General features: G+C 42.3%; 1 protein-coding gene across 1 annotated transcript in view; it reads left to right on the top strand.

Moving 5' to 3' along the window:
* LOC124262184 (axonemal dynein light chain domain-containing protein 1-like) overlaps positions 1-14,300 on the top strand; it is a 39,509-nt gene that overhangs the window by 18,437 nt on the left and 6,772 nt on the right. Inside the window, 6 exon segments of the mRNA XM_046696637.1 lie at positions 4,021-4,203; positions 4,471-4,522; positions 5,372-5,588; positions 9,355-9,448; positions 10,442-10,632; positions 13,552-13,644. Coding sequence (XP_046552593.1) covers positions 4,021-4,203; positions 4,471-4,522; positions 5,372-5,588; positions 9,355-9,448; positions 10,442-10,632; positions 13,552-13,644 — 830 coding nt within the window.

Below are 14,300 nucleotides of genomic sequence, written 5' to 3'. Positions count from 1 at the left end.
CCCTTGCCCCGACCGCATCGTCAAAGTCCAGAGTACTGTTTCACAGTTTCTCCAGTCGCCCAATCGTCAGCCCGAACATGGCCCGGTTGCTGCTAGGCAACATGGCGACAGTGGGCGATGGTTTGGCGTCTTGGCGTCTGAGGATGCGACCAGTTCAGCAAGCGTTAAGCGCAGCTGTGGTCCCACTCGCAGAGCTCTGAGATTATTCTCACAGCGCCCGAGTGGTTAATTCCTCACTTGCGATGGTGGACAGAAGTCGGGAATTTGTCAGGGGATCCCCTCGACACCCGACGCGCTTCCCTCTCAGTTCAGATGGGCGCCTCCCTCACAGGTTGGGGGGTCCTGGGCGAAGCACTCAGCCTCCGGCCTCTGGTGGGGCGGGGAAGTCAGCCTACACATCAATGTGTTAGAACTGAGAGCAGTCCGCCGGGTGTTCGAAAGTGCTTCGAGTGTTGGTGCAGGGCCATGTGGTTCGATCTAGAAATGGACAATCAAGCGGCCATGTCTTACATTCTCAAGCAAAGGCGGCACAGTGTCTCCGTAAGCTCCTTCAGGAGGTGGCAGTTTCTACTGTGGTGCGATCAGTTCAACATTCGGGTTTTGCCTGTTTATCTCCGGGGTAGACAAGCGTCCGTGCAGATGCACTCTCACGGCGTATACTAGCCCCACTGCAGTGGATGCTTTCGACCGGGAGATTCGGGATTATCTCCCAGTTGTTTGGTCGTTCCAGGTGGATCTGTTTTGCGTCTGGGGTGGCGAACCAGATTCCTGTGTTTTGCTCGGATTCGGATCCGGGGGCGTTAGCCAACGGCGCCTTTCAGCTCGATTGGGACGGACAGGGTACTGTGGGCGTTCCCCGATACCACTGATTTCCAGGGTCCTGTCACAGCTGACCGCACAACCAGCTCGGCTACTTGTGCTTCTGGCACCCCTTTGGTCGGCACTGCGCTGGTTTCCGGTAATTCTCAGGTTTCTGGCTCAGCCTCCTGTTCTATTACCTTTTCGACCGGACCTCCTATCCCAGAGCGGAGAGCCCCACCGAATCCCAGGATTCAGTGGGTGGCCTGGCGCTGTCAGGGATCGCCTCCGTCGCGGCGAATTCCTGCACCAGTTGCAGACACAATTCTGGCCAGCGGAGGGATTCGACAAGCGTTCAATATGAGGATAGATGGGCCTGTTATTCTGAAGCTGGTGTGTCAACAGGGGATTCTTGATCCCTTTTCTACAGATTTAGTCTGTGTTTTAGAATTCCTCCAGTCTCGGTTGGGCCGGTCGAGCGGCTTCAACGGTTCAAGGATATTCTACAGCTATTTCTGGCGTTTCATATACCTGTTGACGGTGTGCTCTCTTGGGGCAGCACCCTCTGGTACAGCACTTTTAGCAGGCGTGGACAGAATCCGTCCGGTTGTCCGCGGATTAGTCCCGATGGGACTTGTCAATCGTTCTTGATTGGCTGTCCGGTCCACTGTTTCACAATCTGTCGGCTCTTTCACTCCAACTGTTGGCGTGGAAGGCGGCGTTTCTTAATGGCGGTGACTTCAGGCGAAGCGGGTTGGCGATATTCATGCAATGTCGGCCGATCCAGCTTACTGTTTTCACAAAGACAGAGTTAGCATCACGGCTGCCTGATACTTACCGCCCTAAGAAGGATAGTCCCTTCCATGTGGCGAGCCTATTGAGCTCCCAGCTTTCACTCAGCCTTCCTGTCGGTACCTCTCTACGGCGTGCTCCACGTCTTAGATGTCCGTAAGACACTTAAGGCTTATATCAAACGAACAAAGGGGTACCCGTAAGGGTAACCAATTGTTTTGTTGTTATGGCGTGGGTTCAGGCTGGTCTTCCGGCGACCAAGCAAACCATTTTCTCGGTGGCTTGTCTCTGCCATACATATGAGCTATACTCAAACAGAGTATCCGCCTGTTGGGTTGAAAGCTCATTCGGTTAGAACAGTTGCTACATCGAAAAGCTTACGCTGCAGCCCTGCCCATTGAGGAGATCTGCTCGGCGGCTATTTGGAGCCGTCCGAATGCGTTCATCCGTCATTACCAACTTGACAGACTCTCCAGTGGCGTGCTCGGTTCGGTCAGTCAGTTCTCTCCAGTGGGCATGGTTCCACCTCTCTAGCCGATTGAGCTTCGAGAAAGTATGTGAACCATTCTATGCCAACTTTTTTAACACTGGTGTTGGGTTTTAAAAATCTTGTTTACATATTCCCTTGGTGACGGGTTTTATGTGGTGATGGTTTTATTCCCATGTCTTTGCATTCTGCTCTAGACTTTACTGGCCTTGGAAGCTTTGCTAAATATATACATATTAAGGCATTTCGTTTCTGGCGGCTTATTGCGGGACCCTTATCTTGGCTTCGGTAGATTACGGGAAGGAGGGAGGGTGTGTCTCGTTAGTTTGCTTTAGCGAGGTTTAGCTGGGCAATTTACATATGTTCGACCCTGACCCTGGTTCATGCCCCGCCTGATTGGCTATGGTGGACCGTGACGGGTAAGTGTGCTTTTTCTGCTATAATTAGCTTGGGAAATTCCACTTCTTGTCGGGGTGTTTTCTGCAGACAGAATGCGGCTCCTTAGCTCCGTCTTTAGGAGTCTGTCTTATGCTTATAAGTACCCCAAGGAGGAATATATAAAAAGAATCGAACTAACCTGTATAGGTTTCAGATTCTTTGAATATATTCCTCCTTGGAAATCACCACCCACCTCCCACATTCTGTCTGATGATGTCGTTCAGCATGGAAAGTGAGGTCTTGAGGTTACGGTCTAGAGTTACCTGCTCTTGGCTGTAGGGGGCCAGAGGGCCCTGTAAGAGTGGTCTCACAAGACAAAACGTAGTTTTTGTTTTGTAAATATTTTATTCAAATATTGTTACAACTGTCGTAGGGATTTTAAATGGACATTTAAATGCTTATAAGTACCCCAAGGAGGAATATATTCAAAGAATCTGAAACCTATACAGGTTAGTTCGAGTTTCATACTTCCTGATGAGGTGACCAATTTTGGTCAATGAAGGTTTTGTGGATAGTTTTTATACATCTGATACAATTCCAAAATGTCTTTAAGATCTGTTTAAGGAAACACTAAGGTGAAGATGTCTGAACTAATTCAATGTAGAATAGTAATATTTGTATATTGACGTCTCTGATATAAAGACCTCAATGGACTCCTTCATCTGGTCCAAGATGAAGTGGTCCAGAACCCCCATTTCACTTACTACTTTTTTCCAATGTCCTGGTGTTTTGGGTAAATATTAATTCTGTTATCATAAAAATCGACAATATGCTTGCATGTTTTGTTTGGTATGACAGGTTGCACTATAATATTTTGGCTAATTGAGCCCACTTGCTGCAACAGCTTCACTGCATGTTATCTGATCTGATCGTCAATTTTCTTGATATCGAATCGGAAGACAGTTATAAATGAACTATCAGCTGGGGTAGGCATTTCCTGAATAGAATGTGCTACCAAACATTTTTAGTTGAAACTGAGATGGTTACAACTGGATGAGACCCGTGAAGGTCCGGGCTAGAATATTGATCTTCAGTAACCCGTGCTGGTCGTAAGAGGCGACTAACGGGATCAGGTGGTCAGTCTCGTTGACATCGGTTCCGAATTGCGCAGATCGATGCTCATGCTGTTGATCACTGGGTTGTCTGGCCCAGACTCGATTATTTACATACCGACGCCATATAGCTGGAATATTGCTGAGTGCGGCGTAAAACTAAACTCACTCACACACTACAACAGGATGTGAGTCAGCTCATACACATTTATAATGTCATAATTTCAACTATATAATGATTCCAACCCAGATTGTTTACAGTATCAGCCAAAATAAATGTTATTTTTTTTAAGGAAAAGATCAATTGATTTTTATAAAAGAAAAAGATTGTCTTTTACACTGTGCAAAGAGGCAGATTCAATATTTTACTTCTTAGGCTTAATTAAAATGAAGATATCGTGCCTTGGTGCAAAGTGACATGGGAATTTCATTGTCTGTTGTATCTGTCTTCAGAATCTGTCAAAGGAGGCTGAAGTGTTCGCGGGAGATCTACTTCTGTCGAATCAGGATGAGTTGATCCATATCCGCAAGGAGATGGACGGCTGGACGGACAGTGCCCTTAAGGTGTTCGGACGTCACTCCGGTCTAGATGGACGTTCGCACATGGAGCAGGACAATATGATAGTTCTCAATGATGTGAGTAGCTGCTGCTGAAACTGTTTTGTTTTTTGGTTGTTGATGATTATGTGTACTGCCTGCTGATGGGTGCAGACTATTTATCTCAGTTTAATATTTTGCTGTTTTTTGCTAAAGTATTTTTGAAATTTTCATCATATGTTATCCCCTTTTATGCTGATTGGTCGGATTATATATCCAGGTTTGTAAGTACCAAGACCATGCGCAGGTTTCACCAAAGTTGTGCCTCCTACTTTCAGTTAATGATCTTTGTTCATCATTTTGCAGGAAGTGGAGGAATTATTAAAACAGTTCACAAACAGAATGAGTGGAGAAAATGGTAAGTGCAGCTTCTGAAGCAAGCCATACCATGTCATCCTCACTAGACACTGGACCTGTATGACTTCTGTGGTCCTAGGAGGCAACTGGACCAGTGTCAGGCTTACTGATGTCGTTGATCCATGTCATCTTTTCTCAAAAGCATGAAATAATGCTCATGATATCCAGACTTAAATTATTTACAGCCTGCTGTCATATAGCTGCAATATCACTGAGTGTGGTGTAAATAAACAAACAATTAAACAAACAAACCGTATAGAAGAAACATGCTGTATGGTGGGCTGTGGCTGAGATTTCTTATCAGGTGAAATGTGTGTTGTCATATTTGCAGGTGTTATTGATTATATGAAATTTTGCTATTTAAAACTGCAGAAATTTGATTAAGAACCGACAGTGTAATATCACTGTTGAGAAATATGCACTATTTTCAATCTGTGCCAAAATTATTTGACCTGGAATTGGATTAATTTTCAGCAAAGTTCAGTGTTAAAATATTGACTATTATTGGCTGAGCTTAAAAGAATAAACCAAAACTTACTAGGGTCTGGAGCCATGCTGTATATTTATTTTCTATTTTAATTTCCTCTTGTTTCTTTTGGCTTGAGGGGCGGTGGGGTAGCCTAGTGGTTAAAACGTTCACTCGTCACGCCGAAGACCAGGGTTCAATTCCCCCCACATGGGTACAATGTGTGAAGCCCATTTCTGGTGTCCCCTGCCGTGATATTGATGGAATATTGCTAAAAGCGACATAAAACCATACTCACTCACTCACTCACTCTTTTGGCTTGAATTGGTTATACAATGAAAATGATAATTAGAAAGCATTGCCAATGACCTCACTCCTTTACAGGAGTGGCGACGAGCGTGATCCACTTGACCAACGCCATTGAGCTGTGGGAGACGCGTTTGACGTCAGCCCTGAATGGCTCAATGGTCCTGCAGGAGACGGATTGGAGCAGCTTCTACCACACCATGGATGACTGGGTGGTGGCCGTGGACCAATGTCTGGAGTATGTCGGCGTGACCCAGAAACAGGAGGACAAGCAGGAGGGGCGGGAACACACTAGGTAGACATGACAATGTCATGACAGCATGTCAGCATGACCGGCACTATGATGTACTGATGTAGCTACTCATTTGTGGAGCAGATTGTACTCAAGAGTTCACACACCGAACATATCACACCTTCATATCAGCCTTTGTTACTTGACATCTTTAGGGGGAGCTTTTATCATTGTCTTCTTCATCATGACCGAGCCATTTGGTACATCCAATTTGAGCAAAAAACTTTCTTTGAGGATACTTTTAAACTTTGCTTGTTATATTCAAACTTTGCTAGATACAGTTAAACACTCTTGTGTCGAAAACTTTGAAGTAAATGCTTATGTCATGCGTATTTCTAATTTAGTATATGTTTCAGTTGTGTAAGTTATTGTAACCTCAGATAACTCGAAGTATTTACGTAGGTCTCTTCAACACCAACACAACAATGTTTGACTGTACTTTTGAACTTCAAAATATATATTTCTAACCTTTGAAGATAATTTTGAACTTAATATTGTATTTTGTATTCAGGAGATACGCATATGTTTTAATTGTTTAGTTTTCGAATACCCTAATAATAGACCCCTGAGGTGCTGATACATCACATTGCTTTCAAAAATCTATTTTAACAAATATAACCCAGTCTTCTCAGGATAGTGTGTTTTGAAACTTAAAATTGTTGATATTTCGGGGATTTCATTTTAGTTTATGAATAGCGTTAAACATATCCCTTTAGGATTTTATGACATTTAGAACCATCTGACATGTTTATCCTCCACATAGAACTTGTGTACAATCTGCTCCGTGGTAGAATATCCCAGCACCAGTATAGTCTGTGGTGACACTCTCCCAACATTGCCTGCTTCTCTAATGTTGCTAGTTTGTCACAATAACCTCTCAGCATTGTCTTCTACCCCAGTGTGAGTTAACCCTTCCATCTTTCTCTGTGTATTCTTTCCAGTGACTATTAACATTGTAGTTTATAAGGTTAATCTGAGTTTGGTTTGTATGTCCCAAGCTATGTTTGTTGTAAGAGGCGACGAATGGATCAGGGTGCTGTTGTACAAAGCGATCTTAGCGCTAAGGTGATCGTAACTCCCATATCTTAACATGGACTTACAACAGTTGTAGGACTACGGTTGCTTTTACAACGGCGCCTAGTTTGTCTGGTTTGTTGGCTTGTTTGATTCTGTGTCATCATGTCCTGATGTGGGACAGTGCTCATCATATCGACCACTGGTTTGTCTTTTTACAGGTCACTGTGACATAGCATGAATATAACTGATGACTGATGAAACAAAAAACAAACAAAAGTTGTGATCAGGTTAAAGTGGTAAACTGCACTTAACTCTGCAGAGTTACCTCCCTTTGTAATGCCAGGATACACTGGTCATGGGCTCAAAACCCCAAACACTCACCTTTTACAAATCTGAATGTAATGAGATTGTACACATCTTTGATGTCTGTGACGTTCAACTTTTCTCCAACCTTAACTCACATGCTTGGTTGAAAATTAAATATCGTCCGATATAGTGTTACGTCCTCTTGTTGACTAGTTCTATCCCGGGCGGTGGGGTAGCCTAGTGGTTAAAGTGTTGGCTCGTCACACGAAGACCCGGGTTCGAATCCCCACATGAGTACAATGTGTGAAGCCCATTTCTGGTGTCCCCTGCCGTGATGTTGCTGGAATATTGCTAAAAGCGGTGTAAAACCAAACTCAATCAGTCAGTCAGTCAATAGTTCTATCCCACGCCTTGGCAGATCAAAACGTGGTACTTATTGTCACCCTGCCTGGTGCTCAGCATTGCGGGGATAGAACTAGGACTGGTTGGCCTGGAGTCGGTATGCTCTGAGTGGATATCCATGGTATTTCTGTAAACTCGCTATAAAACCAGCATTAGTGCAGGTTTGTTCAAGCAGTCTACCACATGGACATGCGTGTCACTACACTTGCCTCACACTGCACCTGATGTCTCCATTAAACCTCAGGACGGTGGGGTAGCCTAGTGGTTAAAGCGTTGGCTTGTCACGCCGAAGACCTAAGTTCGAATCCCCACATGGGTACAATGTGTGAAGCCCATTTCTGGTGTCCCCTGCCAAGATGTTGCTGGAATATTGCTAAAAGCGGCGTAAAACCAAAACTAAGTCAGTCATTAAACCTCAACTTTTACTAACCAGCATGATGTTTCCCATTTGCTTTTTCAGCGCAGCTTTTATCATTTATGTGAAAGTCACAAATCTTTGACATTGTGAAGAAACTCCTCATTTTAAGGTGATATATTTCCATCTCATGGCATACTATTTTATCAGTTCCATGAAATGCAAACTTTTTTTCTTCTTGGATGAGTATAAATGTTCAACTTTGAGAGATATTTTTATTGAGACCTATGTATTTTGCATATTCATCTATGCTAATTATTTTGAGGGGCCTTTGTAAACACAAACTTCTCAGGGAACACTTTACGGTTTAGGTGCGGTGGGGTAGCCTAATGGAGTTCTCTCAGTCTCACTTTATCAGTTTGGGGTGGTGGGGTAACCTAGTGGTTAAAGTGTTTGCTCGTCATGCCAAAGACCCGGGTTTGATTCCCCACATGGGTACAATGTGTGAAGCCCATTTCTGGTGTCCCCTGCCGTGATGTTGCTAGAATATTTCTAAACGCGACGTAAAACCATTCTCACTCACTCACTCACTTGAGATTGTCTTTACCAGTATGTATTTTGTCCCATTCACAGTGAAATCTTCAATGTTATCTTGCTGTGCTTTATATCCAATGCATTTTTGCGCTCCTATTCATCTAGGATGTGTTTTTTTAATGAGATGCAAGTTGTCTTTTTAAAACTATAGTATAACACTTATAGTGAAACAAGAGTGTTATTTATTCATTCTACTACAGAATTTTTACCAATTTTTTCAAGTTCATCTGAATTTGTAATGGAATCCTAGATAAACCTGCACACGTTGTTATTTTTTATGTCCACACATAAATGTATCTCATTTCACTTTATTTACGCATATCAATTTGAAATATAAACCAATAATAAAACTGTTTTTGCCCCTCACAATACCTTGTTTACTTGAGAATAGTGTACACCCAAGCATAATGCCCATCCCTCTCAGTTTTCAGTATTTTGGAAACATAACTATTTTGAGTTTTTTGGGCAGACAAAAAACTACATTGTATCCCGTCAGCAAATTGAGGTATCAACCAACATGTATAAGTAAACGTTCACAATAACAAAATATTAATTTGAGATCAAATTTCGCTGTACACAATGATATACCATGTACATTAATCTTCTGGTCTGGTATTGTTACAATACAGAGATTATGTTACAGTGTGTATTGTCTCATTAACTGAACCAGATATGGCAATCAGCTGTGTACACATTTCCTCCCATTCCACCATTGATTCAGTTCAAATATACCCAATATAATAACTCAAACAAATTTTATGTAATAATTGGATATATTTTTCAAAAGAACACTATCACCTCACTCACTCACTCACTCACTCACTCACTCACTCACTCACTCACTCACTCACTCACTCACTCACTCACTCACTCACTCACTCACTCACTCACTCACTCACTCACTCACTCACTCACTCACTCACTCACTCACTCACTCACTCACTCACCCAAAAGCTTTGGTTGTGAAGTTGTCCAGGGTGTTTATCCTGGTAGAATGGGGATATATTACCCTAGTTTACTGAGGATGATCCTGTCCGGAGCACCAACACAGACAAACCTGCCCGGCTGTAACCAGTAAGCTGCTTTCTGTTGCAGCATCGACATCCACGACACTGTGAGGAAGACGCAGAAGTGGGCCACCACCGCCAGCAATGCCATCGACAGCGAGGATGCAAAGCTGGTTGAGCAGGTAAGGTCAAGGCCACTCATGGAACAGACGGAGAGTAATATTTGAGTTAATGATATCGTGGCATTTCTGCATGATGTAAGGAAAACCCATTGATGCATGTAGTTGGCAATGATATACTGCTCACCATTTGATAGGGATGCAGCTACAGCTCATACTGTGCTGTTACTTGATATGAAATTATTCAACTATGTGTTTATGTTCAAGCAACTTAAAAGGTAGCTGTACATGCTCCAGTTCTGTGACTGTTCGAATATTATTTACATGACAACATTACAAATCAGTCAGTTTCAATCAGACAACATTCTCCTCCCCACTGACACACCTTATCCCTATCAACTGGGTATAAAATAGTTTTGAAATGTGGCCTGTCCAAGGACTGGCTGTCCCAAAAAGTGACCAGAATTTGAACAAACATAGCCAGTCCCAAAAACTAAAACAATAAAAACTCAACAAATGTTGAAACGAGAACGAGAAAGAGCATGATTGCTAAGACGAAGTTCAAACCAAGTTCAGTTTGTTTTTTCAAATATTTCCGCCGACCAAAGGACGGCCTTACTTATTTATAGATCGTCCTTTACAAAAACTGACTGTCACGGACGGTGAACGGGCTATATTTTATACACTGCAATCAATAGTTGAGCTGTGTATATACATAATGTATTATATCACTTAGATGAAGACCAAAAACATTGATCATAAGTTAAGCTGGAGTTTCAACCCACAGTGAGCGGATACTTTCCACAACCAAGGGACACAACTCTCATGGGTCTTTTAGGTCACTTGGACTACTGTAGCTCAAAGGATCAACAAATCACTAGCAAAATAAGAGAGTGTTATTGTAGGGCATATATTACTCAACATTTGGAAAGGACGAAAAGAGTCATCTTTAGCCAGAGATCCTTCACCAGTGTTGAGCAATTTATAAAGTTCTACCCTTTTCCTGGGTCCCTTGACTCTTCTGTTGACGAGGATGAACTGGTTTCTGCTGTGTAGGTGTCGACGTTGCATTCAGAGATGGTGCAGTGGATGGTGCAGGTGTTGTTGCGACTTGCACCGGACAAGGAGGGTAACTCCGTGGAGGCTGGTGAGATGGCGCTGTTAGGAAGCTCGTCTATACCACTGCTACACGAGAATGCCAAGTCACTGTTTGAGAGGCTGCAGAAATTCTCCAACTATGTCACTCTGTGAGTACCTTTGTAAACATACACAGTATTAGTACTTCCTAAATGCTATTGCTTTTCTATCAGTACTGCTTTAATACTATCACATTCCTGCGGCTATAGTAACAAATGTACCATGACAAACCTACTGCTATACTTGTATCCATTCTACCCTTCTCTACCAGTGTATCACTGTTTTACCACAGTCTACCACTGTTTTACCACAGTCTACCACTATAGTACTACCACTGTTTTACCACAGTCTACCACTATAGTACTACCACTGTTTTACCACAGTCCACTACCACTATAGTACTACCACTGTTTTACCACAGTCTACCACTATAGTACTACCACTGTTTTACCACAGTCTACCACTATAGTACTACCACTATTTTACCACAGTCTACCACTATAGTACTACCACTGTTTTACCACAGTCTACCACTATAGTACTACCACTGTTTTACCACAGTCTACCACTATAGTACTACCACTATTTTCCCACCATTTTACCACAGTCTACCACTATAGTACTACCACTATTTTACCACAGTCTAGCACTATAGTACTACCACTGTTTACCACAGTCTAGCACTATAGTACTACCACTATTTTACCACAGTCTACCACTATAGTACTACCACTGTTTTACCACAGTCTACCACTATAGTACTACCACTATTTTACCACAGTCTAGCACTATAGTACTACCACTGTTTTACCACAGTCTACCACTATAGTACTACCACTATTTTACCACAGTCTAGCACTATAGTACTACCACTGTTTTACCACAGTCTACCACTATAGTACCACTACCACTGTTTTACCACAGTCTTACCACTAAAGTACTACCACTATTTTACCACAGTCTACCACTATAGTACTACCACTGTTTTTACCACAGTCTACCACTATAGTACTACCACTGTTTTACCACAGTCTACCACTATAGTACTACCACTATTTTACCAGTCTACCACTATAGTACTACCACTGTTTTACCACAGTCTAGCACTATAGTACACCACTGTTTTACCACAGTCTATAGTGCACTATAGTACTACCACTATTTTACCAGTTTTACTACCACACCACAGTCTACCACTATAGTACTACCACTGTTTTACCACAGTCTACCACTATAGTACTACCACTATTTTACCACAGTCTACCACTATAGTACTACCACTATTTTACCACAGTCTACCACTATAGTACTACCACTGTTTTACCACAGTCTAGCACTATAGTACTACCACTATTTTACCACAGTCTACCACTATATTACTACCACTATTTTACCACAGTCTACCACTATAGTACTACCACAGTCTACCACTATTACTACCACAGTCTACCACTATAGTACTACCACTATTTTACCACAGTCTACCACTATAGTACTACCACTATTTTACCACAGTCTACCACTATAGTACTACCACTGTTTTACCACAGTCTACCACTATAGTACTACCACTGTTTTACCACAGTCTACCACTATAGTACTACCACTGTTTTACCACAGTCTACCACTATAGTACTACCACTGTTTTACCACAGTCTACCACTATAGTACTACCACTGTTTTTTACCACAGTCTACCACTATAGTACTACCACTGTTTTACCACAGTCTACCACTATAGTACTACCACTATTTTACCACAGTCTACCACTTTAGTACTACCACTATTTTACCACAGTCTACCACTATAGTATTACCACCGTTTTACCACAGTCTACCACTATAGTACTACCACCGTTTTACCACAGTCTACCACTATAGTACTACCACTATTTTACCCCCGTTTTACCACAGTATACTATTTTAGTAGTACCACTATTGTTCTAGCAAAGCCTACCAAAACACAACAACATTCTTCTACCATATTACTTGCAGTCCCAGTATCACTACTGTTACAATATCGCTATGGTTACAGTAATGCTATGGTTACAGTATCACTATGGTTACAGTATCGCTATGGTTACATGTTTTAAGCTAAACTATGCAAGATTAGTGTTCAGGGAAACATTTAGTGCCACACATGCTCAAGATATTCTACATATATCCTAGCTAAGGTCACCGTCCCTGCTGGACACATGAGACACACCTGTTACAGTGCCATTCTGCTTCTGTACACAGTCACACGATGCTGAACATGCTTACATACTGTGAGTGCTGACAGCTGACTCTGTTAAGTTGAAAGATATCAACAGTATTATGAATATATCAATAACAACTACCAACTCTTGAGGAAGCGCTCAATTCATGAAGCACCCTAGGGGTGGGGTAGCCAAGTGGTTAAGTGTTCGCTCGTCACGCCAAAGACCAGGTTTGATTCCCCACATGGGTACAATGTGTGAAGCCCATTTCTGTTGTCCCCCGCCTTGATATTGCTGGAATATTGCTAAAGGCGGCTTAAAACCATACTCACTCACTCCTTTGGGGTCACCGCCTCCGTGGTGTAGTGGTTAGAGCGTCCGCCCGGAGAGCAGAAGGTCTCGGGTTTGATTCTCGTGCTACTTCATACCAAAAGATGTTAAAATATGGTACAACAAGGACTTGTCGGCTCAGAGTCAGTATAATGTGTCTGAGTGGGGTATTCATACTTAACTGCAGCATGGTATCTCAGTAACCTAGCACTATAAAACCAGCTTAAGTCTTGGCTAGTACAAACAGCCATACATACACACGCATGCATGTCGTCATATTAGCGAAATATTCTTAAGTACAACGCTAAACCCCATTTCACCTCACCTCACCCACAACACAGGTCACACTACTAGTCTACAACTATATCCAGTCTACCATACTGCTACCTCAATTCTTCCACAGACATTTCGACTCTCTGCTTTCATAACCTGACACTTTTACCCTGTTTGAACCCACCTGCTAACCTCTCTAACCCATGCTCTGCACACTGGCCTCTGCTAGACTGACTCTGGAGGCGTACAACACCGTCTACATCTACGTCGACGACATACCTGTGGCTGCCACAAACTCCTCTCTGTCTCTTCCTGTCACCTTGTGAGTCAGCATCTTGTAGACTCGGGCTCTGTTTTTTGTTGAACGGAGCATGTTAAACCTTGGGCCTCAGTCTTAAAGTGATATTAGACATTTTTTCTTAACTTGGTTCAGGTCTACCAAAAATAAATATATGCAAAAAAAAGATTCCAGTTTACTACTTTTAAATGACCACCAAGCCAGAAAATTGCTTTTGGCAAAAGAATTTCTAATTGTTTCCCTCTTTTTAACTCCGTGTGGCCAAGAAAAGTAACACAAGTAATCTCTGTACGTCTGCTTCGAACCTGAAATTGGAAATTCATATCTGTAAGCCAAGTTTAATAAAAATGACATTTATGCTGAGATGATCATAACTTTAACATTATTTTAATCATAATCATAATCATAATCGCAATAATAGCTCTAAGATCACTTTGTAGACTGAGGCCGTAAGTTTTCTGCTCACAAGGAAGTTGTTGGGTTTTCCGTCTGCTTCGTTGAATGGCAGACATTGTTCCGGTGTTACGTTTTCATGTTTGTGGAAGTTGTTATTATTTGGGTCTGTAATGGAATTTGATATATTATGTGCATTGAGGCTGCATGCAATAAGTTGATTATTAGACATTAATACCGTGTGAGAAGGGATGCATCTCATTAATACCATGTGAGAAGGGATGCAT

This window comes from Haliotis rubra, unplaced genomic scaffold, assembly GCF_003918875.1.
Source record: "Haliotis rubra isolate DU_JTF1 unplaced genomic scaffold, ASM391887v1 Scf826, whole genome shotgun sequence".
Taxonomy (NCBI): Eukaryota; Metazoa; Mollusca; class Gastropoda; order Lepetellida; family Haliotidae; genus Haliotis; species Haliotis rubra.
Note: the sequence above shows the minus strand (reverse complement) of the source record. Positions and strands in the feature narration are given on the sequence as shown.